Source organism: Bubalus bubalis, chromosome 4 (assembly GCF_019923935.1).
Source record: "Bubalus bubalis isolate 160015118507 breed Murrah chromosome 4, NDDB_SH_1, whole genome shotgun sequence".
NCBI lineage: Eukaryota > Metazoa > Chordata > Mammalia > Artiodactyla > Bovidae > Bubalus > Bubalus bubalis.
The window spans coordinates 88,328,507-88,354,256 of record NC_059160.1 but is presented as its reverse complement, the minus strand read 5'-3'; the positions used below and the strand labels follow the sequence as shown (position 1 = coordinate 88,354,256).

Genomic DNA, 25,750 nt, shown 5'->3' with positions numbered 1-25,750 from the left:
CCGAATTATCTGATGCGTATGTTACAACACACCTCTCTGTCTGGACTGTGGCTGGTGGCTTTCGCAAACTGGACAATGCAGCCGCAAGGCCTACTTGAGACACGTCTTGGGTGAAGTCAACCTCGTTCAGAATTAGTGACTCCTTCTCAGCGCTCTCTCAGCCCCTTATCATCACCATCATTCATTCCTTGAAGAATTCAGACCGTTGTCTCTAGAAATCAGCCTCATAGCGATTGCCGGCGTATAACCAGCGGTTGTTATAATGTCAAGGTAATTAACGAACCCAAGCGCAAAGGACCCGGCGGGGGGCCGAGTGGCCGGGAGGGAAGGTGACCAGTCAGGGAGAGGGCGGGGCTGAGCGACCACCTTCAGCCGGGATCCACGCGCTCGGGCCAGCGACGCCCCGGGGTGGCGGGCGCTGAAGTGCGGGGCTGGGCCGGCCGGGGGTCGCCGGAGCCGCAGCCCGTCCCCCGCACCGGCCCCTCCCCTCTTAGCGCCGCCGCGGCCGCCGAGCCCCGGAAGCGGGCGGGGATTTCCTGTGCCCGCCCCACCCGCGCCCGCCGGGCCGCCGTCTCCGCCTGTCGCTGGCTCCGCGGACGCCGGCTCCGACGAAGCGAGGGCGGAGGGGAGGGGCAGCCGGCGCCCGGGAGGGAGACACCGGGCTGCAGGCCAAGCCGACCCGGGTGAGTTGGGACCGGGCCGGCGGGAGTCACGGCTGGAGGGAGGGACACCTGGCTTCCCCGGGCGGCGAGTGGGGCTGGTCACCCGTGGGGGCGGGGAGGAGGGTCGACGCGGCCTCTGGGTCGCTTGCCATTCCCAGGTTCGGCTGCGCTGACATTCTGTGCCCGCCCCTCTCCTGTCTCTTCGTCCCCAGCGTCGTCGCTGTCAGGCCCCGCGGGTTCCCGCCGCTGTCACCGCGCGCAGGTTTCCCCGTGGCTCCTTTTTCTTCACTTGCTCCTGTCCCAGTTCACGGGCAACCTGTTTTCTGACCTCACTTCCCCTGCTCCAGCTCTGCCTCTCTCTCGAGTTCTCTGAAACCTGACCCTCTCCTGGGGCACGGAGACGAAGAGGGACGAAGCAACCCAACTCTGGAGTGGGCACCCGCCCCGCCCACACCCCGCCCGGGACCGGGGCCAGGCTTCTCTGACAGCGACTGTCCCTATGCCCTTGGGCTACTACTCATTTCGGTAGCGTGGCCCTTTCTCTGTCCAACAACACTCGCTGCAGAAACTAACTTCTGCAGGTGCCATGCCCCCCTAAGATATGTGAAGCAAAAGGGGAAACGAAACTTCTAGAACCCTGACTCCAGTAGGCCCGAGGTACATCCTGGAACCAGGAAAATCCAGGTTAGGGCTGACACCTTAACTGCCTAGGTGCTGGCTCCGACAGCATGCACATCTTAGCAAAGGCAATCTGAGGACAAGTACTCGCCCCCTCCTTTGCTGAGATTTCTTCCACAGGTTTTGTCAGTGGTCTGGAGAGTCTCACATCTGGCCTGAGAAAGAGGCTTCCTATCAAGGGACTCTGCTGCTAGGGAGATGGAGAAATGGATCCCAGACAGGTGTCCAGATATTTACCTAGAGGTAAAGCCCTGAGGTAGGACTTTCCAAGGAAGCTAGTGGATGAGGAAGACCTTTGGTGAAGAGGGGGAATCCATGCTTTACATATTAGAAGTGACGAGAACACAGGGGCTGGAATTCAGAGGAGAAATCTAAAATGGAACTCCCCCTTTATTGCTTTATTGGGAATTTTCCTTTCTCATGAGAAGTCTCTGAAAAGGAAACCTCCTAAGCTGGGAATCAGTCCAGAATGTTCCCAAGAGGCCCTGAGACATCTTTGGACATCTGAGATGAAAGGGGAATTTGTTCCCTTGCTGTTCATTGAGCTTAGGGTTCTCATTTACCTCTTTTGTCAAAGACAGATAGGCAAGAAAATAAACGACTTGACATTTGTCATTATCTGTTCCAGGCTTCTGGGTTCTTGCAGATGTCATTAGATGAATGTGAGTGAGCCAGAACAGTTACAGAGGTTCTGACCTGTTTTTGGAACACTTTGGCTCTGATTGCTTGGACATTGAATAAGAATCACAAAAATATGATGTTGCCAAGCAAAAAGTGACTCTGCACAGTATTATAGGCTTTCTCTGCTGTAAGGCAGAAAGACTGCTATCACAACACAAACTGTCGTGCTCCGAAGAGGTCCAGAGCAAAGAGCCTTCAACTCTGTGCTCTGCAGGATTATTAAGAATTTTTAAATCTTACCTAAATCTATTCTCTTGCAATCAAGAGAACAGATCTACATAGAGAAAGAAAACATCTCTCTTTTTATTCATTGGCAGCATCATTCATGAGCCTTCTTCCCAAGGCAAGAGAAGACTAGGTCCATTGTTTTGAACGTTTCCCTAATGGACACATTTCCCATCCCTTTCTTAACTTTTGTTTCTTGTGATGGAATACACTCTGGCTTCACCATACCCTTCTTTAAAATTGAATATGTTTTTATAATTAGATCTGGCTGGTTCTATCATGTGTCTCAGGTTCTTTGCTGTGTCTTAAATCACAGGGCTGTTATTCACCCCAGGGTCATGTTAGCAACACCTGTTTCCCCTTTTTCTCCCTATATGAAATTCTTTCTGTTCTTTTTTTTTTTTTTTTTTCTTTAGACATAGCTCCTCACTGCCAGCAGTTTCTCTTATCTGTTAGGGTTGCTTTAGAGTCTTACATCTGCTTTCCAAGTTATTGATCTGTCCACCATATTTACTACCAGTTCTGATTTTCAACAACAGAATGATAGGTTGTAAGTCTCTTAGTTGAGGCTTGTTCTAAGACACCATTTGGTTCAGCCTTATGAGAAATACACCGTTTGACTAGGACTTCTACCTATAATAATCATTTCATTCTAAACTGATGAGAATGGAGTTTGTGGCAGAAAATCTTATGTGGGATTACCTCCATTTTTGTTGAATGCAAATCTGTTTGCATTCCCTCCTGCATATTTCCAGATTGCTTATTTTCAGTGGTTGAGATTCCCAGATTAAGTATTTTCCATGGTTGAAATTAATTGATAGCTTTTGAATTTCCAGGATTTTTTTAAATGAAGTTCTGCCAATCATGAGGTCCCCAAAATAACCATTAGTGACTTGACTATATAGCACTTGCTCATTTCTGGCTCAGGTTCAGTTGACTGGAACACATCAAACTTTTAAAGTTCATCTTCCATCAAGCTCTTCCTATCCAGTTTCATCTTTTATCCCTGGACTGTTCTCCCTTAGGACTATCACCCCTTTCCATTGTCATGGGCATAACTGATATGAATTTGTTCCAGGTCACAATTTGGGTTTGCAGCAAAAATGCTTTCAGAACAGACAGCAGCCCTGGGGACAGGATGGGAGTCAATGAATGTCCAGCTGGATAGAGCAGAGCCCCAGGTGGAAAGGGGAAGCCAGGAAGAGGGGCCATGGAGAACAGCTCCAGGGCCATTGGAGCACCTATGCTGTGACCTTGAAGAGGAGCCACAGTCCCTTCAGGAGAAGGGTGAGAGCCCATAGGGTGTGTGTGGGAAGCACAATGCAGAGAATAATCTTCTAATCTCTATTGAAAAAGTAGAATTAAAAATCTCCAAATGGCCATGGAGTGAGTGAACAGCACAGTTAGTACCAGGACTAGGCCACAGAAATAGAAAGAACTTACAGGCCCTAGTCAGAAAAATATAAGCAGCATCTGGATTCTGCAAACCATGTAACTGGGTTTCTCCCATTTCTTACATAATCACTCCCTCCACCTGTTACACGGTTAGTGGTAACAAATATGGGAGACAAAGGAAGTGACAGAAACACTGACTGCCACTGGAAAACACACCCAGTAAAATGCACTTTACAAGATGAAAATTACATTTGAATAATATAAATTCAAACCACAGCTAGTTTAATAGAAATGAATGACATAAATGCTCTACTAAAAACCACTCAGTACCCTTTCAGAACATTTGAGGGAAGGTCTCTTCTACTACAGTACATTTATGCATTTGAGTCTTACCAGTGGACATAGATATAGGGGAAAAATATGACGCTTAAGCCTCACTAAAATAGGGCGCAGGCTGTAACTGGAAAAAGATGGACGCTCCATCTCTCATGGTTCCTCTCTCCCCTCACCAGCTCAGTCCACTCCCTGGGTTCCTGCCATTGCCCAGGAAGGCAGCACTGCAGATTGGGAGATGGCAGCTGCGCTTCTTGCGGCGGGATCACAGGTGGGCTATGCTCTTCTCTTGGCCTCTCTCAAGGTCTAATCACTGCTGCCTTTTTGTAGCCTTTGTGTCATTCCATTGGGTTCCCTGGTGGCTCAGATGGTAAAGAATCTTCCTGCAGTGCGGGAGACCTGAGTTTGATCCCTGGGTTGGGAAGATCCCTTGGAGAAGGGAACGGCTACCCACTCCAGTATTCTGGCCTGGAAAATTCCATGGACAGAGGAGCCTGGCAGGCTACACAGTCCATGGGGTTGTAAAGAGTCAGACACGACTGAGTGACTTTTACTTTATTTCATTTAATTAATTTGTCATTTCACTTGATCACTATTGGTATTTAGTCTGATATCCTCACAGATTCTACCCCTTTCTAAGGAACTTATACCCTTTTGAAAAATGAATGGAGGCATGATGAGAAGAAGAAAATTCCTACAGATTGAGTTTGTTTTGTTTTAATAGATAGCTGTGCTAGCCACAGGGAGAATTTAAGAAAAATTCATTAATGTTTATTAAGAAATAAATCTTGGGCTTTCCTGTTTGTCCAATGCTTAGGAATCTACCTGCCAATGAAGGGGACACAGGTTTGATCCCTGGTCTGGGAAGATTCCACATGCCATGGGGCAACAAAGCCCAAGTGCCACAACTACTGAAGCCCATGCACCCTAGAGCCCGAGCTCAATAACAAGAGAAGCCACCGCAATGAGAAGCCCATTCACCGCAACTGGAGAGTAGCCCCCTGCTCACCACAACTAGAGAAAGCCCATGCACAGCAACAAAGACGCAGCACAGCCAAAAATAAATAAATTATTTTAAATTTAAAAACAGAAATCTGGAAAGATGAGGAAAAGAGGACCTGAAGGAAGCTTGGAAGAACATAAAGTAGACTGGATTAGGTGGATGATGGAGCATTTATGGACATGAATAAAAGATAGAAAGAGATGAAGAGGGGCAGCACCAGAGACAGAAAACAAGTTTATATTCAGAGGGCAAGGGGAGAGCCATGGGAAGTTAGTAATAATAGTAGTTGTAGTATCCACGCTCCCAGAGTGCTTACCATGCTTGCTGCTCTTTGAGTGCTTTATGTACATTAACTCGTTTAACCCTGAGAGAAACACAGTTATCCCCAGACAAGAAAATTGGACAGGAAGAGGTTAAGGCACTTGTGTAAGGTCATACTGCTAATGTAAGTGACAGAGCTAGGAGTCATTTGGCTCCAGAATCTGGGCTCCTAACTGCCAGACTCTGCTGCCTTAAAAGATAAGGACATGGCATAATAGGGGGAGGAGGCCAGAAAGAATATTTTATCCATATTGTTTTGTACAGATAGGAAAGGAAAGGTCAAGTAGAGAAAGGAGGAACTTGTACACAATTTCTGCACTGAAGAAAGGCAGCAAGAATAGGCCAAGAAAGGCAGGTGAGAAGAGACTGGGTAGACACTTGTAACTACACAGAGGGACCAATGAGTTTGTGGTGCCTCCAACTTCTCATGGTCCCAACTTGGGAATCTCCTCTACAGACATTATTGCTCACACCCTGACCATTACTTTTACCCCTTTCCTCGTCACCAAAACCATGTTCCCTGCCCAGGAACCTCTGGGCAGTTCTTTTTCTAGACCTTCTCTTGCCACCTCTCCTCTACTACCACCTTAGCCTTCTATACTGAGACCCTCTTTTCCTTAAAGAACAGCTGCTGACAGATGCTGCTGCATTTTGTTTCAGGGCCTGGTAACCATCAAGGATGTGTCACTGTGCTTCTCTCAGGAGGAGTGGAGGAGCCTGGACCCTTCTCAAACAGACTTCTATGGAGAATATGTCATGCAGGAAAACTGTGGGATAGTGGTCTCCCTGAGTAAGCACGACCCTCCCCAGCCACTCAGTGACTGTTCTCTAGGAGAGTGGAGCCATCTGCTCTGGGACTGTTGCATAGTGTCCATTTGGGGTTCTTTTCTTGGCAGGGAATCTGTCTGGGTTTCCACTAGGGAAAGAGCACTAGGGTTAATCCAAAGAGAATAGAAGCGTCACTTTTTTAAAATCAACAACAAAATGCTGTGAGTTATTAGAGAACTTTAGGCAATTCTTGGTTGGGAATTGGGAGGTTCTTTCAGAGAGAAGGACACCTAAGAAGTGAAACTGAGTCCTTGGAAACTCAGAAACCATCTAGGGAAAGATGAGAATGGGGGTGGGGGTGAGACAGCTGTAGTAGGGCTAATTAAGTGAAGTTATGACCAGAAAGAACAGTTGAGCTGAAAGTATTTGAAATTTGCACAAAAGAGAACACTTGTTGGAAAGAGAATATGATTTTCTGAAAGAAGAGGGGACTTAACAGAAATGAGAGTGGGGAGAGGGAAAGGCTTGTTGTATCTGGCCTTCTTTATCTATAGAGTTCAAAGGAATAATCTAGGAAAAAGCTTTTTTCAGAAATGAAAATTACAGTTGAATAAACTGACATCTCTGTTTTCTTCTCCCATGGTCAGGATTTCCAATTCCCAAACTGGATATGCTTTCTCAACTAGGAGGAGGAGAAGAACAATGGGTCCCTGACCCCCCAGACTTAGAAGAGAGGGACATTCTGAAGGTCACATACACAGGTGATGATGTATGATAGACTCAGCCGCGACCTTCGCCCCTTTTGGAGGTTTATCATTACATGTCCCTCCAACCCCTCCTCTGCCTCAAACAGTTATAGCACTGAATGGTTTAGAGATCTTTTTCTTCAAAAGCAAGACTGTAACATAATAATTTAGAGGGCAGGCTCTAGAGCCAAACTTTGTGGATCTGAATCTAGGACCATTCCTGTGGAACCTTGGAAAAGTAATTAACTTCTCTTTGGGTTCCTCATCTATAAATTATTACGAGATTTAAATATGTTACCATAGTTGAACAGTACCAAGCACATAGTAAGCACTCAATAAATGTTAGTTGTTGTTGTTCAACCTCCCACCCATCGTAGAAATGCCTTCCACAATGTCTCCAGTGTTGCTGACAAGGTGTCACCTGGCCAGTGATTTCAGACCATTCCTCACCTCTCTTCATGGTGATGGTGATTAATAGTTTTTTTTACGTGCTAAATAAATAATAGTAATAAATAGATAACAACAATAGCATGGACTATTTAATAGTGTCTAACATATGCAGGTACTAGTCTATCTGTCTTATAACATCTACCTTATAATTATTCGCATTTTGCAGAAGAAGACATGAAGGCCTACAGAAGTGTAGTGGGAAAACTGAGATTTTCTGGGTATCTGTCTCCTAAGTCTAAGCTTTAACCACTGTACCTGTTATACTGTCTTGTACACCATTAAAATCTGTTCTCTCAGCCCTTATGGGGTGAGGTTTAGACCCTAACAGGCATCATACAGCCTCATTTGTGACTAAGTCCTGGGCTGCTCCCTTGTGACTCACCTCTTGAGGTCTGTATTTTCCTTTTTCCACAGGAGATGGAAGTGAGCACGAGGGGGATACCCCTGAACTAGAAGCAGAGCCTCCCAGAATATTATCTAGTGTGTCTCAAGATACTGTTCTCTGGAACCCAGAGCAGGATGCGAACTGGGATTCCATGCCCAGAAGCTCCAGAGGCATGCTCCTAGGCCCACCTTTTCTTCAGGAAGATAGCTTCTCAAACCTTCTGTGTAGCACAGAAATGGATTCCCTGTTAAGACCACACACATGCCCCCAGTGTGGTAAGCAGTTTGTGTGGGGCTCCCACCTGGCCAGGCACCAGCAGACACACACCGGGGAGAGGCCCTACAGCTGCCTCAAGTGTGAGAAGAGCTTTGGGAGAAGACATCACCTGATCCGACACCAGAAAACCCACCTTCATGACAAGCCCAGCAGGTGCCCTGAGTGTGGCAAGAATTTCCGATGCAACTCCCATCTAGCCAGCCACCAGAGAGTGCATGCAGATGGCAAATCCTGCAAGGGCCAAGAGGTTGGAGAGAGCCCTGGGGCTAGGAAGCGGCAGCGTGCACCACCTGTGCCAAAGTGCCACGTGTGCACTGAGTGTGGGAAGAGCTTTGGCCGACGGCACCACCTGGTGAGACACTGGCTGACACACACCGGGGAGAAGCCCTTCCAGTGCCCACGCTGTGAGAAGAGCTTCGGCCGCAAACATCACCTGGACAGGCACCTGCTGACCCACCAGGGACAGAGTCCCCGGAGCAGCTGGGACAGAGGGGCATCTGGCTTTTGAAATCTATTTCTGCTGCAGCTGGAGTCACATCCGTCAGCCGGTGCTACCAGGAGTCTCTGCCCGAGCTGCCACCTCTCCTGCGCCCCCGTGGTCAGAATCACGAGTCCTGGCCCCATCCCTAGAGAGATGCAGTTCCAGCATCAGCCAGAGCCTTTCTCCCCAGTTCTGTGAGATGCCACACAAAGTAGAGTTCTTTGGGCAAAACTTTTGGGAAACGCTGCTTACTGGGTGGGCTGATATTCGGCCTGATCCCGTTCTCCAGGGTACAGTGGTACCAGCAGTTTGTGGCTAAGGCCCATTCTGATTGGTGGAAGCCTGTGCCATACCAGTTGTTAAATATTTTGAGTATCATGCTTCTATAACATAAATATTCTGTCTATATGTATAGAGAGAGAGAGAAAACATACTAGCTTATTAAAGGCTCGAAAATTTATGCATTAGAGCAAATGGTTTAACCTTTCTTACTGCAGTGTTTCCTAAATTTATTTGACCTCAGTATCCTTTTTGTCTCGCATCTCACAGAACTGGTGACTCCTTGAACCACACTGGTGAACACTGGGTTACAGAGTAATAAGGAAACAGAAGACAGAGAGTGATCAGGCACCCAGAGCCCCCTTTTTTATCCCAATGAAAGCTGAGGGGCAGACCTCATTCCTGTGTGGGCCCATCACCCCTACTCCAATCATCTGAATATACATCCACACCTCTCACCCCACCTGCTGAAAAACAAACAGTAATCTTCTCACCCCCTGTTCCTGCTCCCTTCACCCTGCATATACATATATCTAACTGAGAGATCGCGCTACAGTGTTAAGAGATGGACTTTATACCCCCAGGTAACCCAGGCCCACACAGAAGAAAAATACTTCATTCCCTTGAACAGACCCCTCTCCTCTTGACAGTGTCTTTATGTGTCTGTGTATCTGTGTGCAGGGTCTTTGAAGAGAGCATGCCAAGTGCAAACTGTATAAGCTAGATTTTCTAGGGGCTGTGTTCTGGGGATGAGGGTAGTGGGGATTGTATGGGGTTTTTGGTTTGTTTTGTTTCAAGATAATAAGCAAGCTGAGAGATTAAGGGAGCCCTAGTAGAAAGGCTTAAGTTTTGGGGGTTGAGGTATACAGCCTTCCCCAGGATCACTGAGAGCAAGACAACTTGGATATGTAAGTCTAGGTCTGAATCTCTGGGCCACAGATTCTTTTTGCCTAAGTGGAGAGAGAGACATCCTCTGTGAGGTGAGCTATGTCTTATTAATTTCAAGTCAGGTGCATATAGCAGCTGTGTGCTGAGTGGGTTTTGGGGTCTTGTTTTAAGTGCTGAGAAGTTACAGCAGGAGTCATGGTGCTTGCAGGTTGTTGTCGTCACTCTTGTTTGACGTTGATTGCCTCATCAAGGGGCAGAGTTATTCTTGCGATCTCATTCCCCTAAATAGAACTTTAAGGAAAATGGCTGTGGCTTAGCTATTTGGCTGATGCAGGGTAATGAGCTTTCTGGTTGGTTCTCCTCCCAGTTCTGGGAAAATGCACTGACTCTTAACTTGTATAAGTATTCTAGCATTGTTTAATGCATTGGTCATTGTTTCTCTTTATTGATAATGTGTTAATACCAGTCTTATAATTTAAAAATTACCTTGTATGTAAGAGCAGCTTGTGGGTAGGGAGGGAGAAGAGCGAAGAGGATGGAAGTGGGATATTTTCTCTTTAATGCTTAGATTCTGGTTTTTCCTTAACACACTTGTTTCTCAACCACAGTTGGTGGAATTAACCAGAGAGACGAGGAAGTGAGCTGCAACAATCTAGTTTAATGGCTTTTACACTTGCTTAGGAAAAACTGAGTGAATCATAGCTCCTCAGAGTCCTGGGCCCAAATGGAGTCGAAAATAGGGTCATTTTACTGAATGAGCTTCTTACAGTGGATATAACTTGAGCAATCCAGCCCCTACCTCCCTTCTGCTCAGGGCAGCCTTCCCATTTTGCCTAGAATGCACTTCTCTCGCTTATGTTCCTATGAATAGAGCAAAATGGCCAGCCATTTGTAAGGCATCCTTGTCCCAGGTCCTCTGAGACAGGAGCATTTTAGGATCAGTATTAGGAGACACCCCAGGGCATAGGAAAATACTGGATTCCATTGGCAAAACTGAATGATGCCATTTCTTTTACCTTCCACTGTGCCTCATACATTAACACAATCAGCTCTATGTGAGCATCATCCAGAACCTGTTTTGGATCACAGACCCTTTTGAGAATCTGATAAAAAACAGAAACTCACTTTTGAGAAGAAAAGACATTAGTAGTTCACTCAATTTTGCATACACATTCAGCAGGGTCAGAGCTCATCCATGGAATCACTAAATGGGGGTCAAAGAGGAGTTACCCTGATCCAATATGGTCATTATATATTTGTGTCAAGAATTACATGGCAAGGATCTCTAAACATTTTAAGGACTAAGATACCAGAGGCAGTAGGATATCAGGAGAGTGTTCAGTCTTTAATGATTTGAAGGGTATTGCTTACACTCTGTGCTTTCTTAAAAATTTATATGACTTGGTGACAAATCGAGTTTCTCACAAACCTTGTTCTAAAGACTTGTATGAGGTGACCCTCCATACCATTGGATCACACCTCTTAAAAACCAGGTGTTAACCTCCAGCCTTTGATCTCTTGTAATTTTAAGGAGGGAAAATGAAGCCCCCAAAGTGTAGGTGCACTCAGCACCCAACTGAAAGGCATCGTGGAGTCTAAGGGCATTTGGCAGAAGGGGCATCCCTTTAGGTCATTTCTACTGTACCACTGTCTTCTCTACCTCCGTCCAACAGCACTTCCCTTGGACAAAAAATAAAATAAGCAACAGCCACCAGCTGGGTAAAGAGATTTGAGTGATTTTTCCCTCAGGGAAAACTCCCATCTTCCTCCCAACTCCCTCTGCCACATGTCTACCCTACCCTATCCCCTTTAAATAAAAAAATGTCTCCGTGTTCTCTCTGGACAAAATGTAAAATAGGGAAGTCTGTCTTTAGGAACCTGTCACCTTTTTTCCTCTGTGTGGTGCCTCCACCCTATTCAGAGCCCAAGTATCCCTGCCTTTCCACCCCATTAGGGTATCTCTGCAAAGAATCCCTTACAATGGAGACTATACCCAAAGGGTTGACTTTCCCAGAGCTATCTACATTTTAAGCTGTAGCTCTGATAGCGACTTAGCAGCAGCAGCAGCAGCTGATAGTGGAAGAAGGAAAAGTTTTCATGTTAAAATGATGTTATGCATTCAGGGAGCAAAGAGGTGATAATTTGGGATAAAATCCTCCCCTTTCCAGCACTCCCACAATCAAATCACTATTTCTTGTTTCCATCAAGGGCAAAGTGAACCCTGACCCAGAACCAGAGGTTCCAGAGAACAAGTTCTTTCCAGCTCTGTTCAGTTGAGTGCTCTGGATGAGGGTGAGCAGGGCTGGGCAACAACAGAGAGTGAAATCTATTCCCTTGGATCCCTTAGAGATTCTGAGATGGCAATATTTATGGGTCTCAAATGAATCTTTGGACCAGCAACATCAACATCACCTAGAAGAAGTTATCTTAGAAATGTAAATTTTCACCCTGGACAAACTGATTCAGATACTGGGGATGGAATCCAGCAATTGGTCTTTAACCTGCCTCCCAGGGTATTTGATGTGGACCCAAGTCGGATGGAACCAATGGCTAGGAGATCCAGATTCCATTTTAACCAGTGGTTCCTCACCCTCTTCAAATTGCTGCTGTTGTTGCTGCTAAGTCACTTCAGTCGTGTCCGACTCTGTGCGACCCCATAGACAGCAGCCCACCAGGCTCCCCTGTCCCTGGGATTCTCCAGGCAAGAACACTGGAGTGGGTTGCCATTTCCTTCTCTAATGCAGGAAAGTGAAAAGTGAGAGTGAAATCGCTCAGTCATGTCCGACTCTTAGCAACCCCATGGACTGCGGCCTACCAGGCTCCTCCATCCATGGGATTTTCCAGGCAAGAGTACTGGAGTGGGTTGCCATTGCCTTCTCCATTTTCAAATAGGGAGAGATGGAATCTTAACACCCGTGTTCTTAGATTTATTTTCTGCAAACTCCTAGGATAGTTGTTCCTCAGTTCAATTCCTCTTGAGTCCCAAGGTATCCCACCAACCTTAAGTCAGAAAAAGAACTGGGTTAGTCACCAATTTCAGAAATTGTGGTGGGGTAGCTACTAAGCTTCTGTAATTGGTTGAGGCTGGAGCTTCTAAAACGGGTACTGAGGTTTCACTGGTCTAGAAATCTAAAAAGACAAAAAGGAGCAGACATCTCAAAGATGGTAAATCCAACATAAAAATGGACATCCAAAGAAATGGTCCTCCTTATCTGGTCTTTTTCAGGCCTAATATGAGCTTCCCTGGAGGCAAAGGGGTGGGCATTTATTTATTCAGCACAGAGGCAGAGTAAGGCCATCTGTCTCAAGCCCTTAAGGACCCAAGTATTCTTACCTCCCATTTGCACTGAAGACCAATAAGGTGCCATGCAAAGGATTTCTCACGATGATTTGGCCAATCCTGTGGGCAACGGCAGCAGGAGGATTCAGAGAGACCCCCAAGACATAGGAGGAGACCATGCTCATTTAGTAAGATATGACATGAAATCTGAACCTAGACTGTTTACTAGGTAGAGGTTGTAACTAATTAAGCCACAGTGCTTATATAAAAAATGCATTTTCCTGCTTTGAAGATTCTGTCTTGGCCCTGATACCTCCTTCACCCTCTGTCCTAGACATACCCATGAGGATCCTTGCAAACCTGCTACCTCTTTGGGACTCTGGAAGGTCAAAAGGTTAGCATGAACCCCAGTCTCTTTGGAAATGATCAGCTCCTCTCTCCTAAGGCAGAGAAACTCTAGGCCTCAAGCTCTGCCCCTCTCCTGTCACTGCCTCCGCCTGTCCAATAAACAGCTTTTCTTCCACTCTTCACTCCCACTTCTCTTTTTCAATTTGGTTTGGTTCTCTCTTTTGTTTTTCCTGGGGAATGCCACACCTTCCCAAGGGCGTTTGTTTTTCCCAATTCCTACCCTTCCATTGTAGTTTCTCTCTTCCAGTTTCTAGCGAGTTCCATTCTATTGTGAGCCTACTTGCTACCTGTACCTCTGCCTATTGTCCAGTTTCTTTTCTGTCATCTTCAAGCCCACTAAGAAGGGTCCTTTCGTCACTTTCTTCCCTCAGATTCTTGGCTTGGCTGTAGCAGCTCAGCCACCATCACCCTATTCTACGCCTCTCTCTTGTACATACCTTCCGACATCTGGACAAGGCCAACGTTGCCTGTACTGCCAAACCCAGGCCGTTTACACCCTCCCTACAGACTCTTCTTCCCTTGATGCAGTCTCCAAAACTCAGTCCCCCCCTGTCTCTTTTTGGCTCCTGAGAATAAGCTTCAATTCTACAAGCCATTTTTTGTGTGCTTACTATGTGCCAGGTGTGGGCTGTCCCAGGCCTGGAGGACTGAGTATGGCCATGGTCCCTATACTCAGCATCTTTCTCAGCTGACCCCTCCCTTGCCAGCACTTTGCTACCATACCTCAGAACACCATGCATCAGGCAGCCTCAGGGCTGTATACCCACTGGCCATCCAGCCTAACTACCTAATGCCTTCCAGATTTCTAGCTGTTGACTGACTTAGTTCCCTCTGATGGATAGTGAACTTCCCATGGATCATCCAACCAGGGACCTTCATCTCTATCTATAGAGATCTATAATCTACTCTTCATGGTCCTTGTCAGTTGAATAAAGGATGTACTGGCTGTGTCTCTGACTTCCTCTCTCCATCCTCTCCTCTCCCCTCCATTCTCAGCTCTTCTTTCCTGATACAACAAAGTGGGGAACACCAGACAGCTCTAGGGGGAGTCACACAGCCATGCAGGAGCCCCCTTGCTTCCCTTCCTGAAACAAACACCTTAAGGTACCCATGTTAGGTCTTCCCACCTTCCTCCTAGTGCCTTGGCTCCCAGATGTCACTTACATCATCTGGGGATGCAACACATTCTGGAGACTGAGGGAGCAGAGTGCTGAGGAGGCCAGGCCAAGGGTGAGGGAACAAGGGCCTTGCACACAAATGTAAGGAGGCATTCCATCTCAGGGTTGATTAAGTGCTGACCCACTCTCAGGAGACCCTTAGAGTGCTGAGCCTAAGTCTGGAACCTGAGGTGGTGATTGAATTGACCTCCCAGACAAATTCACAAGTACTGGAAGTTTGGGGGGACCCAGAAGAAACCTGCACAGTTGAGTCCACCAGATACATTCATCGTTGAGGGTGAAGAGGATGGGCATCTGCTAGAGGGTATCAAGAGGACAGGGTGACAAACAACATGGGGAAAAATGGAAAGCTGGCCTAGGGGAAACCACCCAGCCTGTGACCCACTGACGTGGCCTTTTACCCATGGAGCTTCACTGGGATGGGGCAGGAAACCGCTCTGCAGGCACTGGGTACACCCCAAAGGCTTTGCTCTTCTCCATGGGAGTTGCCTTCAAGAGCTTCAGTCCTACTGCTTAGGGGTGATGTGTCTCTGCAGCTTTCTGAACACCAGCCAGGCTGTTTGCCACCTGCCTTGTGCTCCATGTGTTTCCTTATTTTTTTGCATTCACTCTTAATTCCCGCCACCCCCCCCCCCCCAGTCACTTGGAATAAAGCTTTTGACATGTCTAGCCTTTCCCCTAACCAAAACGGGGAAGAGGGAAGGAACTGACAAGAGGAGGAGGAGAAACACAACTGTGATTGTTCATCGATGGGCCTGTCCTCTCCGCCAACTCCAGGGGACTACTGACTTCCTGACTTCCTTCTTACCATATCAATGTCTTTCCTAGCATTGACGGGACTCATGCTAACACCCCCTCAGCCAGTCTTCAGTCCCTCTCTTCCAAATCCTCTGGCTTTCTTTGAGCCCCTTTCAGCATGGTGTCCCTCTATCAATTCCCCAAATGGCCTATCTTCCTGTCCTTACTAGGCACTTAGGTTTTGGCTGAATCTGCAGTCCAACCAGACAGCCTTGCTGTCTATCTCCAGAGGAGAAGGAAGAACAGGAGAAATCTATTGTTTTGAGACCACTAACAAATGGAAATAGTTTCATGATCAGAAAACAACGCCCCCGACACACCATGTGTTGAACATCTTTCCCTACAAGAAATTGCTAAATTATTAAAATACTCAAGTGTATAAATGAATTCTAAACTTCTGACCTTTCTCTAAATTAACTCTTGTAGAGGCCCTACTCAACTACAACTATAGTGAAGAGAGCACTGAATTTGCAGTTAAAAGTCAATTTCTAATTGTACATTTTCTAACATTAGATTTTTCACTTAAAATCTAAGAGACTGTCATGAAGTAAAATGAAACAATGCATCCAAAAGTATAAACCACTGTATAAGTGAAAAGGCTATAATTGACAATTATGTGGAAATTTCTACCTTATCTTTGAACAAGTTACAATTTACATGATTCTGAAAACAAATACAAGAAAAGATATGGTAGAGTTTTGGTTTTTTTTTTTTTTTTTTTTTTGAGAGTTTTATTTCTATGTGTTTTCTACAGTTCCCATTACCTTCCCCTCACAACACAAACAGGATTTTGTGTATCCTTCCAGTTTTTTATACAGTTGCAAAGAGACACATTTTCCTTCACTTTACACAAAAGGTAGTTTGGTATACTCAGTGTCCTGAATTTTTTTTACTTCATCTATATTGGGGAGTTTGTCATAATACATAGAGAATCGTTAGCTGTGTACTATTTCACTGTATGGAAGTTTCACAGTTTAATCAATCCCCTAATGCCATTACCTTACTTTCTATTTTTGTTGTTGTTATTGCAATGCTGCAATTAAATACCTTGCACATAAGTCTTTACACAAATGCATTAATATCTAAAAAGTAAATTCCTAAAAGTGGTTCCACTGAATCAAAGGACATTTGCATTTATAATTATCAAAGCCAAATTTCTTCCACTGGGGTCATGGAGATTTACACTCTCACTAGCATTGTGTTATTGTTACTCTGCTTATTTAACTTATATGCAGAGTACATCATGAGAAACCCTGGATTGAAAGAAGCACAAGCTGGAATCAAGATTGCCAGGAGAAATATCAAAAACCTCAGATATGCATATGACACCACCCATATGGCAGAAAGTGAAGAGGAGCTACAAAGCCTCTTGATGAAAGTGAAAGAGGAGAGTGAAAAGGTTGGCTTAAAGCTCAACATTCAGAAAACGAAGATCCTGGCATCTGATCCCATCACTTCATCGGAAATAGATGGGGAAACAGTGGAAGCAGTGTCAAACTGTATTTTTTGGGCTCCAAAACCACTGCAGATGGTGATTGTGAGAGGCTAACAGGCAGGAAGGCCAGGGGTCTCCAAAAGGAGGAAACAGCCTGCAAGTGTCAGACATTTTTATCTCTTTTAAGCGGCAGGAGGAAACAAACTAGCAGTCTTTTTTTTCCTTTTCTATACAAATTTAAAAGGTTTCTCTTAAAATACTGTGTTGCCATAATGACACCTGGTTTCACGTGAAGTTAACTATTCTCAAACCTTGAGATAACCAGTGCATTTTTCTTATGAAAATGTTTGTCTTAAGCTATGCTAATGTACTATGCATTTACCCCAAACTCTGTCTTCAAGTTAGTTCTGCCTCATGACTCAGAAACTACTTGACAAACCAGCATGTTATACTCAGATATTGTTCCCCTAATCTATGTAAATGAAACTATTTGTATGGTAATCTGCCCTTCTACAAGATTCAAGTTAATCATTCTATGGCCCAGGATGAACCATTTGGTGCGAAGATTATCCCAAAATGCATCTTATGGGTGAGGGGCCTGGTGCCATTCTGAGTTTTAAGTCATTCCTTTCTTTCATTAACAGACTGCTAGTGACTATATAACATCCAGCTGAAGACTAGCAGGGGGGTACTCTTTCTGCCCCCCTTCTGATGCCTATGTCAAAAGCTTTCTCTAGCTCCTTCATACTTTAATAAAACTTTATTACACAAAAGCTCTGAGCAATCAAGCCTCGACTCTGGCCCCGGATTGAATTCTTCTCCTCCAGGGCCAAGAATCCCAGCATCTTTTCTTTCAGCAACAACCTTTCGATTGCAGCCATGAAATTAAAAGACGCTTACTCCTTGGAAGGAAAGTTATGACCAACCTAGATAGCATATTCAAAAGCAGAGACATTACTTTATGAACAAAGGTCCATCTAGTCAAGGCTATGGTTTTTCCAGTGGTCATGTATGGATGTGAGAGTTGGACTGTGAAGAAAGCTGAGAGCTGAAGAACTGATGCTTTTGAACTGTGGTGTTGGAGAAGACTCTTGAGAGTGCCTCGGACTGTAAGGAGGTCCAACCAGTCCATTCTAAACGAGATCAGTCCTGGGTGTTCACTGGAAGGACTGATGCTAAAGCTGAAATTCCAGTCCTTTGGCCATCTCATGCGAAGAGTTGACTCATTGGAAAAGACTCTGATGCTGGGATGGATTGGGGGCAGGATGAAAAGGGGACGACAGAGGATGAGATGGCTGGATGGCATCACTGACTTGATGGACATGAGTTTGAGTAAACTCTGGGAGCTGGTGATGGACAGGGAGGCCTCAGATCAGATCAGTTGCTCAGTCATGTCTGACTCTTTGCGACCCCATGAATCGCAGCACGCCAGGCCTCTCTGTCCATCACCAACTCCCGGAGTTCACTCAGACTCATGTCCATCGAGTCAGTGATGCCATCCAGCCATCTCATCCTCTGTTGTCCCCTTTTCCTCCTGCCCCCAATCCCTCCCAGCATCTGAGTCTTTTCGAATGAGTCAACTCATCGCATGAGGTGGCCAAAGAACTGGCGTTTCAGCTTTAACATCATTCTTTCCAAAGAAATCCCAGGGCTGATCTCCTTTAGAATGGACTGGTTAGATCTCCTTGCAGGCCAAGGGACTCTCAAGACTCTTCTCCAACACCACAGTTCAAAAGCATCAATTTTTCGGCACTCAGCCTTCTTCACAGTCCAACTCTCACACCCATACATGACCACAGGAAAAACCATAGCCTTGACTAGGCGAATCTTTGTTGGCAAAGTAATGTCTCTGCTTTTGAATATGCTATCTAGGTTGGCCATAACTTTCCTTCCAAGGAGTAAGCGTCTTTTAATTTCATGGCTGCAGTCACCATCTGCAGTGATTTTGGAGCCCAGAAAAATAAAGTCTGCCACTGTTTCCACTGTTTCCCCATCTATTTCCCATGAAGTGATGGGACCGGATGGCATGATCTTCATTCTCTGAATGTTGAGCTTTAAGCCAACTTTTTCACTCTCCTTTTTCACCTTCATCAAGAGGCTTTTTAGTTCCTCTTGGTGTGCTGCAATTCATGGGGTCGCAGAGAGTCAGACACGACTGAGCAACTGAACTGAACTGAGCATTGTATATGAGTGCCTGTTTCCCCACAGCCTCACCAATAGAGTAGGTTCTCAAATATTTTGATTAAAAATGTTATCTTATTGTTTTAATGTACATTTCCTTTATGAGTAAAATTATACTTTTTTCCATATTTTTCAAGGCCATTTGTTTTTTCAAGAACCTCTGAATATTCGATGTGAGATGGCATTACAACTCTAAAGTCCAAAAATTTTCTGACCATAATTGCACTAGGCAGTTGAGATAAAAAGGAAAGCAAAGAATTGAGGGCAGGGATGTTCTATTTGCTCTGACCAAAGTTAAATACCTAAATATGCCACTAGAATGTGAGCACTAAAAAGTGGGAATTATGTTTTATCCATCTTTATTCTCAGCAAAACATTCAGAATCTTGCAGACACTTAGTCATCAATGAACACTAGGGATGAAGTGAACTATTCTTGGCAGTTTCTCCATGGAAGTATCCAGTTAGAATCATGACCTAAACAATCTGGATGGCCTACCTATGAGTTAAGATCATGCCTTATATTTAATCAGAGTACAGTCACCCTAAAGCTTATCAATGAAAATAATCTGAAATGACCATTGGTAGCTATGTAAACTATATACATAATTTACTTAATTTGTAAGTTTACTGAGTGATTAATAACATTTGCTTAAATGAAGAAAAACATCATAATACAAACAGAAGCATGAAGATTCCTAGGAAATATAGAAAACAAGTTGTTGCCAGTGTCCCTCCCATCCTAATTTAGGGGAAAGGGATTTCTAATTTGAGATGATCTTGTTCTTTAAGTAAAAACATCCTGGAACTATAAAGGGGCAGTAACATCTGCTGATCAAATAGGCATTTGATTAATCTGTTCTAATTCTGTTCAGTAGACAATGTTTCTCTTTGCCTTTTTTTCAAGTGGCTATTTTCTGATGGTTTGCTTCATTCTGCCTCTTACAGACAATTCAAGTGCATAGTAAAACTATAGCAGGGGGAGATTTCAAAGTTCAGATCATCTATAGATGAAATACAGGGCAAGCATTTTGCTGTTACATTGTATAGGCCTAAAGGAGTGATCTTCATTTAAAGGTGTCAGTGAATATTAGTATCACTGAAGTTTGTTTTAAATATAAATCCCGTGCCCCCTTATAAAAGATATCAGAATTTTCTGGGGAAAGTTTGGTCAGGTATACTCTAAAAAACTCGTATGTTTACTTCCCAAGGAACCATTTCTGTATCCTGTCATAGCCGATGGCATGAGAACTGTTCTCATAGTGTGCTTTATGCCTGCTTTGAGAACCCAAAGAAATCATATATTTGCTTCAATTTGGTATATAGTGCTTAGCACATGTGTTTTGAGAAGAGCAAAGATCTAGCTGTTCATTACTTAGCCTTCCCCATCTTCTTTTATTTCTGATATGCATTCTGTATATCTTAGTAGTTTCCTCAGTAGGAGACAGTACTTTCCCAGATGATAATTCCCTTAATGAATTTTGTCAATCAAAGCACACACCATGATGTCTAAGTCCCTCTTATCATTTTACAGACACTTAAGATCACCTAAAATAATCCTACTCTAATTTCAGCATTTTTTTAAACAGAGAAGGAAACCAAGACCATGAGTGATTAAATAACCTAGTTAAGGTCCGAGTGGCAGCACTTTGACTAGGATCCTGGTCTCATTAAGTACTGATCAGTATAGTTTTCTGTGGTAGCACATTATCGCTCTATCACAAATCATTTATACTCATATATAATTCTTGTGATAAGCACCTACCATGACTCAAGCCTTGTGCTAGACGCTTTCACACACACTGTCACTCAATTGAGGATTAACATATAAGACATTTTTCTAAGTTAAAACAATTGTCAAATCAGGGCAAAAATTACAAACGCATTACAATCAATTGCGGGAGACAGGCCGTCTTCTAAAAGGAATTTCCAGTAAGAACACTTTGGATTAGTGGGACCACTTAACCTAAAGGCTGTCTATTCTCCTGCCCCAGTGATGCCCCTACTTCTCTCCTTACTTGCCCTTCTCTCCAAAACTCAATTTAGATTTGCTAGGCTGTCTAACATTAATCCAACACATACTGTAACCCCGTGAAGTTGCTGGCTTTCTTCTACCTGTTTTCTTTCCTTTTAAAAGGCATTTTCCTGGCTCCTGCAGCAGAAACAGAACGTCATACACCTTGTTCCGTCTTCACTGGACAGGCTTCTGCTACAGGTCTCAGCTCAACACTCACCCTTTCCCCGTCGAGTGCGGCAAAGAGGAAACACACACAATGCGGTGGAAAGGTCTTGTATATATTTTGTTCATTTCAACGAGTGTGGAGAGCTGCTCTCTCTGGAGCCTATGGGGGGAAAGGCATCTGTGCCTGGAGGAAGGGGCGTGGCTCCCACACTATGGACTCCCGGTGGCACTCCGAGCACCTTCAGCTTTAGCAGAAGTCTTGGTGCGAGTAGCCCTCGAGTCGCACGTCTTCGCCGTTGGCCTCTGGACCGTCCGTTTCCCCGGCCTCCCCGGGTCCTGCTTCTTTTCTTCCCTGGCCTTGGAGCTTGGCCTCTTCGCATTTCGGGATCTGGGCCTGATGTCTTCCTTCTTGGCCCTCCCTTCCTCCTTGGTTCTGGAACTCACCAGGTCCTTGGCCCTTGACCTCTCCGTCCTCGAGTCTGCCCTGGAGCGCCCCCTCCTCACCTTCCTGGCCACCGTTCGGCGCGCAGAGCCCCTGCGTGAGTTCCGCGCCCCTAGAGGGGTCCTTAGCGAGCGCCCTCCCTCCTCCAGCCTTGGGCGTCCTGGCTTTCTCTTCGGCTTCGGAACCTTCCAGATCCTAAAGTAGCCGGCGCCTTCGCTGCCGGTCACCCGGAGGTGAAGGCCCTTCCCTTCAGACCTGGACCTTTCGCCCGAGAGGCGGCCGCAATTCCTGTGCACCTCGTAGCCCCCATTTCTGAACTCCTTCTTGAGAGCCGCCAGGGTCAGCCTTTTGTGTGAGGCGATGGCGCGGAGCAACAGCTGGGACACCTTGAGCACGGAGCCCGAGCTCCGCCTCAGGGGTCCCGCGAGGCCTCTTTCCGTGGGCTGCTGGGTTTTAACTTCAGTACCTTGGGATTCGTCCATGGGCTCAACCCCTTCAGCCATGGCCCCGCTTCCGCTCCCGCTCCCGCGGGGCCACTAGCTCTGAACCTCACTCACCCAGGTATGAGCTAATAAGACCGGCTGCCTGGCCACGTCACAAAGGCAGGTCCTATTACGAGGGCGACCGACCCAATGGGGGGGGGGGGGGGGGGGGGGTCTTTCTCACTTTGAAAAAAAAAGAAAAACCAATCAGACACCGTTTCCTTCTAGGTCTAAACCAATTCGGATTTTCAGAGCCTCCGCACACCTGAAAAATCCCCTTTATAATATCCAGGGTTCTGTTTCCTGGTCTTAAGTTCATACTTCTCAGTGCTCTTGATCTCAGCCGCTTTCTGAAGGTCACCTTTTTCTGTGGTCCTGCACACCATCTACCCACATTCTCCTAAAAAGGAAGAGAAGTTGCTCCCAACCACCCGCAAGTAATACACTGCCTTTAACAAGTGGCTGTGGTAGTCTATAAAACACAACCCAACCGAGAAACTCCCATTTTTAGGTCCCACCAGGAAAATGTATGCAGTCATATCTCCCTGGCTCTCAGCACAGTGGATTTTGTGCAAGAGTATGAAACAAAGTAAGGTATCACTGTGGTCCGTCTACCCTAAACATAGTTCGCACACCTGCAAAGTTCAGGTGCCTCGTTCAATTGGATTGGAACAATCCAGATTACAATTCAGAACAGCCTAAGAACACTGGTCTAATCAATATTCTTTAAACAGACTCTGTGATTTTCTGCTTCTTGTCCTCTTCTTAGATTGCTTATCCCATCTCTGTCCAGATAAATCCTGCTTGTCTTTCAAAATCCTACTAAATGCTCCTTCACTGAAGCCTCCTGAGACTCCTTCAGTAAAAGAATGTCTTTCCTCTTAATACCACAATTACTTCTGTAACTCTATATGGTTTCTCTTTACTGTAAGTTAATTTGATATTAGAAGGTACAGTGTGGCACAATATTTTAAAAAAGAAAAAAACTGGAGCTGGAAGATATGAATACATATCCTAGCTCTTTAATAGCCATATGACATTAATAATCCTTAATATTTTTTAACCTGACTTCCTGATCTAAGCAAAACGTTTAATAATCCCTTCCTACCAACATCACAGAAACACACCATACTGCAAAACTTCAAAGATGTGATAATAGACAAAGAAGCATAAAAGTTATTTCACTCTGGATCTGTATATCTTTCCAATGAAATAAAAAGGTCGCTCAGAGTCAGACAGTCTTTGAATTTCTATACCCCGTGCTGTACCTAATACAGCATTATTATATATAGCAAGCATTTGATTTGAGTCTGCTTAAGCTCCTTGCTGGTGAGGAGGCTTTTTCTGGATTCAGAAGGAAAGTCCCAGAAAAACATGAGAAAAGAGCAGGATGAATTTCAAAGGGCTGGAAATGAAGGCAACCAAGGAAGCTAGTTGTTCAAGGACCTCTAATTTAAGACACGGTTTAGTTGGGAATAATTCAAAGAATACCTCAAGTTACAAAGCATGTCATACTTTTCCAGAGGACATTCACATATCATCAGCAGACATAGGCTGGAGTGTGGCATTGTTCCTTCCAGGAATCAAAGTTCCAGGAAGTTGCTTAGACCAGAGCTTGTTAAGTTTTAACGTGCACCTACTTCATAAAGCACAGCTTCCAATACATTAGATCTGAGATGGATCCAGAGATTTTACCAACAAGGTCCCACGTAGTTCCTGGATAAAACACAAGTGCTGGGGTAGAGGAGAGTAGACAATGAGAAGGAAAGTGGCGGAAGATAAGACTGGAAACGTAGATGAGGGTCAGGTTGTGAAGGACAGATACCATTATAATGACACAGATGTTATAGGTCACACAGCAGTTAAGTGGTAGAGTTTGGATTTAAACCTGAGTCTACTTAATTCTGAGCTTCCCTGGTGGCTCAGAGGGTAAAGTATCTGCCTGCAATGCAGGAGACCTGGGTTTGATCCCTGGGTAGGAAAGATCCCCTGGAGAAGGAAATGGCAACCCACTCCAGTATTCTTGCCTGGAGAATCCCCTGGATGGATGACTGTACCCTGGTAGGCTACAGTCCACGGGATTGCAAAGAGTTGGACACAACTGAGACTTCACTTTCACTTTCCACTTAATTGTAAGGCCTGAGTTCTTAAAATTACTATGTTAGGTTTCCTTTTCTCCCCACCGCCTTATGTATCTCCATTATAGAGTAGAGGGGCCTTCCAGGTGGTCCTGGTGGTAAAGAATCTGCCTGCTAATGCAGAAGAAGCAAGAGACACAGGTTCAATCCCTGGACTGGGAAGATCCCCTGGAGTAGGAAATGGCAGTCTGCTCCAATATTCCTGCCTGGAAAACTCTATGGACGGAGGAGCCTGGTGGGCTATAGTCCATGGGGCTGCAAAGAGTTGGACATGACTGAGCAGCTGAATACATAGAGTAGAGGGAAGTTTATAATCACAGCTCAGAGTCAAGCGTATTTACAAGCAATGACTGTACTTTTTCCAAAGCTTTCGATCAGGGCAGAGTTCTGTGACCCTGAGGATCTCCAGGGGCAAGGGCTAACACAGCAGCACAGGGACAATGCACCAGATGCAGAGGCAGAACTACATGGTGCTAGATCTCTCCCATTTGTAGAGTCTCTTGGCCTGGCTATTCTTCCTGGTTGCATAGGCCAGTGGTCACAGGAAGGGGCAACCACCAGAGAAAAAGAAAAACAGACAAAAGTGTTTGCTTTGAGAACAGGAGGGAAGTAAATGAAGTATCACCTTCATATCAGCTGATTCCAGGTAAAAACAGGTTGTTTTTTTATGTATGATACTGCATACAACGGTATCATCATAAGGAAAGAACCAAATAAAAAACCATGTTTACTGATACCCCTGTGATCACAAAAGAGGCAAATTGGAAACCTTTGAGGCTGAACTCAAAGGAAAGGAAACCTATGGAAAAAAAAAAAAATACCAACACCTATGACAAAAAAGAGAAAACATCTTTATTTATATATAACCATTCATTTCACATAGATTTCTGTATAAGTATGCTGTAAATAAGAGAGGAATAACTAAAAATGGGAGGTAGAAAACAAATGCCCCTACCACCACTCAGATGACTCAGAGGATAAGAAAGCCAGTTGACATCTTTCATAGAGTTAGGTAGTTAGAATAGGAAAAAGGAGTCCAAAATGGCAGTGGCTAAAAGACAAGGGAAAAGCCTGCGAAAATAGAACAAAGGAAGGTCTGAGGACCACAGTGAGGACCTCAGGTAAAACAAACAGCCCTCCTGGCTAGTGCAATTTACATAGAGCAGGCTCAGGGAGAGGAGAAAAAAACATAAAAAGAGGAGCCAAAATTGAACCAGGGGCTTCTCTTCATGTCTTTTGGGTCGGCCCACCCGCATGCTTTGAGGGTGTATTTTCCTTTGCTTGCCAATAAAACTGAGCTATAACACTGGTCCATCCGCCACTTCAAATTTTTGCTGCGGTAAGACAGAACCGAGGGAATTACACGCTCCTCCGACGTACATGGTGCCATGACTCAGGTTTAACCTGGCTGAAACAATCTCAGCTCAGCCCCCACGAGTCAAGATGCCAAGCACAGCAGAAGCCCAACTCAGTGAAAGCTTCCACGGTGGAAGTTGAACACGAAGAAAACCCAGTGCAGGAGAAGTGACAAAAATCCCACCGTGCTGGAAACCGGGACAGCAAAAACAAACAGCGGAAAGCTCACCCGGCTCAGTCTCAGACTCCAGAGACCACCAATTCCGGTAGGAAGTCCTCACTCCTGTGGCTGGAAGGACAT

At 45.2% G+C, this 25,750-nt stretch overlaps 2 protein-coding genes across 2 annotated transcripts; one reads left to right on the top strand and one right to left on the bottom strand.

The window, feature by feature from the left end:
• The first annotated feature begins 551 nt into the window (after window positions 1-551).
• On the top strand, window positions 552-11,419 carry ZNF641 (zinc finger protein 641). The gene is made up of 6 exons (XM_025284062.2): window positions 552-683; window positions 3,325-3,533; window positions 4,154-4,245; window positions 5,959-6,088; window positions 6,714-6,827; window positions 7,677-11,419. Exons 2-6 carry the CDS (start codon window positions 3,350-3,352, stop codon window positions 8,429-8,431), a joined length of 1,275 nt encoding a protein of 424 aa, XP_025139847.1. The 5' UTR covers window positions 552-683; window positions 3,325-3,349; the 3' UTR covers window positions 8,432-11,419.
• An 8,699-nt stretch (window positions 11,420-20,118) lies between these two features.
• On the bottom strand, window positions 20,119-25,475 carry LOC112584407 (testis-specific H1 histone-like). The gene is made up of 3 exons (XM_045165518.1): window positions 25,457-25,475; window positions 24,825-24,892; window positions 20,119-22,009 (listed from the first exon to the last, which is right to left on the bottom strand). The coding sequence occupies exons 1-3, from the start codon at window positions 25,473-25,475 to the stop codon at window positions 21,242-21,244; spliced, it is 855 nt and encodes a 284-aa protein (XP_045021453.1). The 3' UTR covers window positions 20,119-21,241.
• Between the last annotated feature and the right edge of the window lie 275 nt (window positions 25,476-25,750).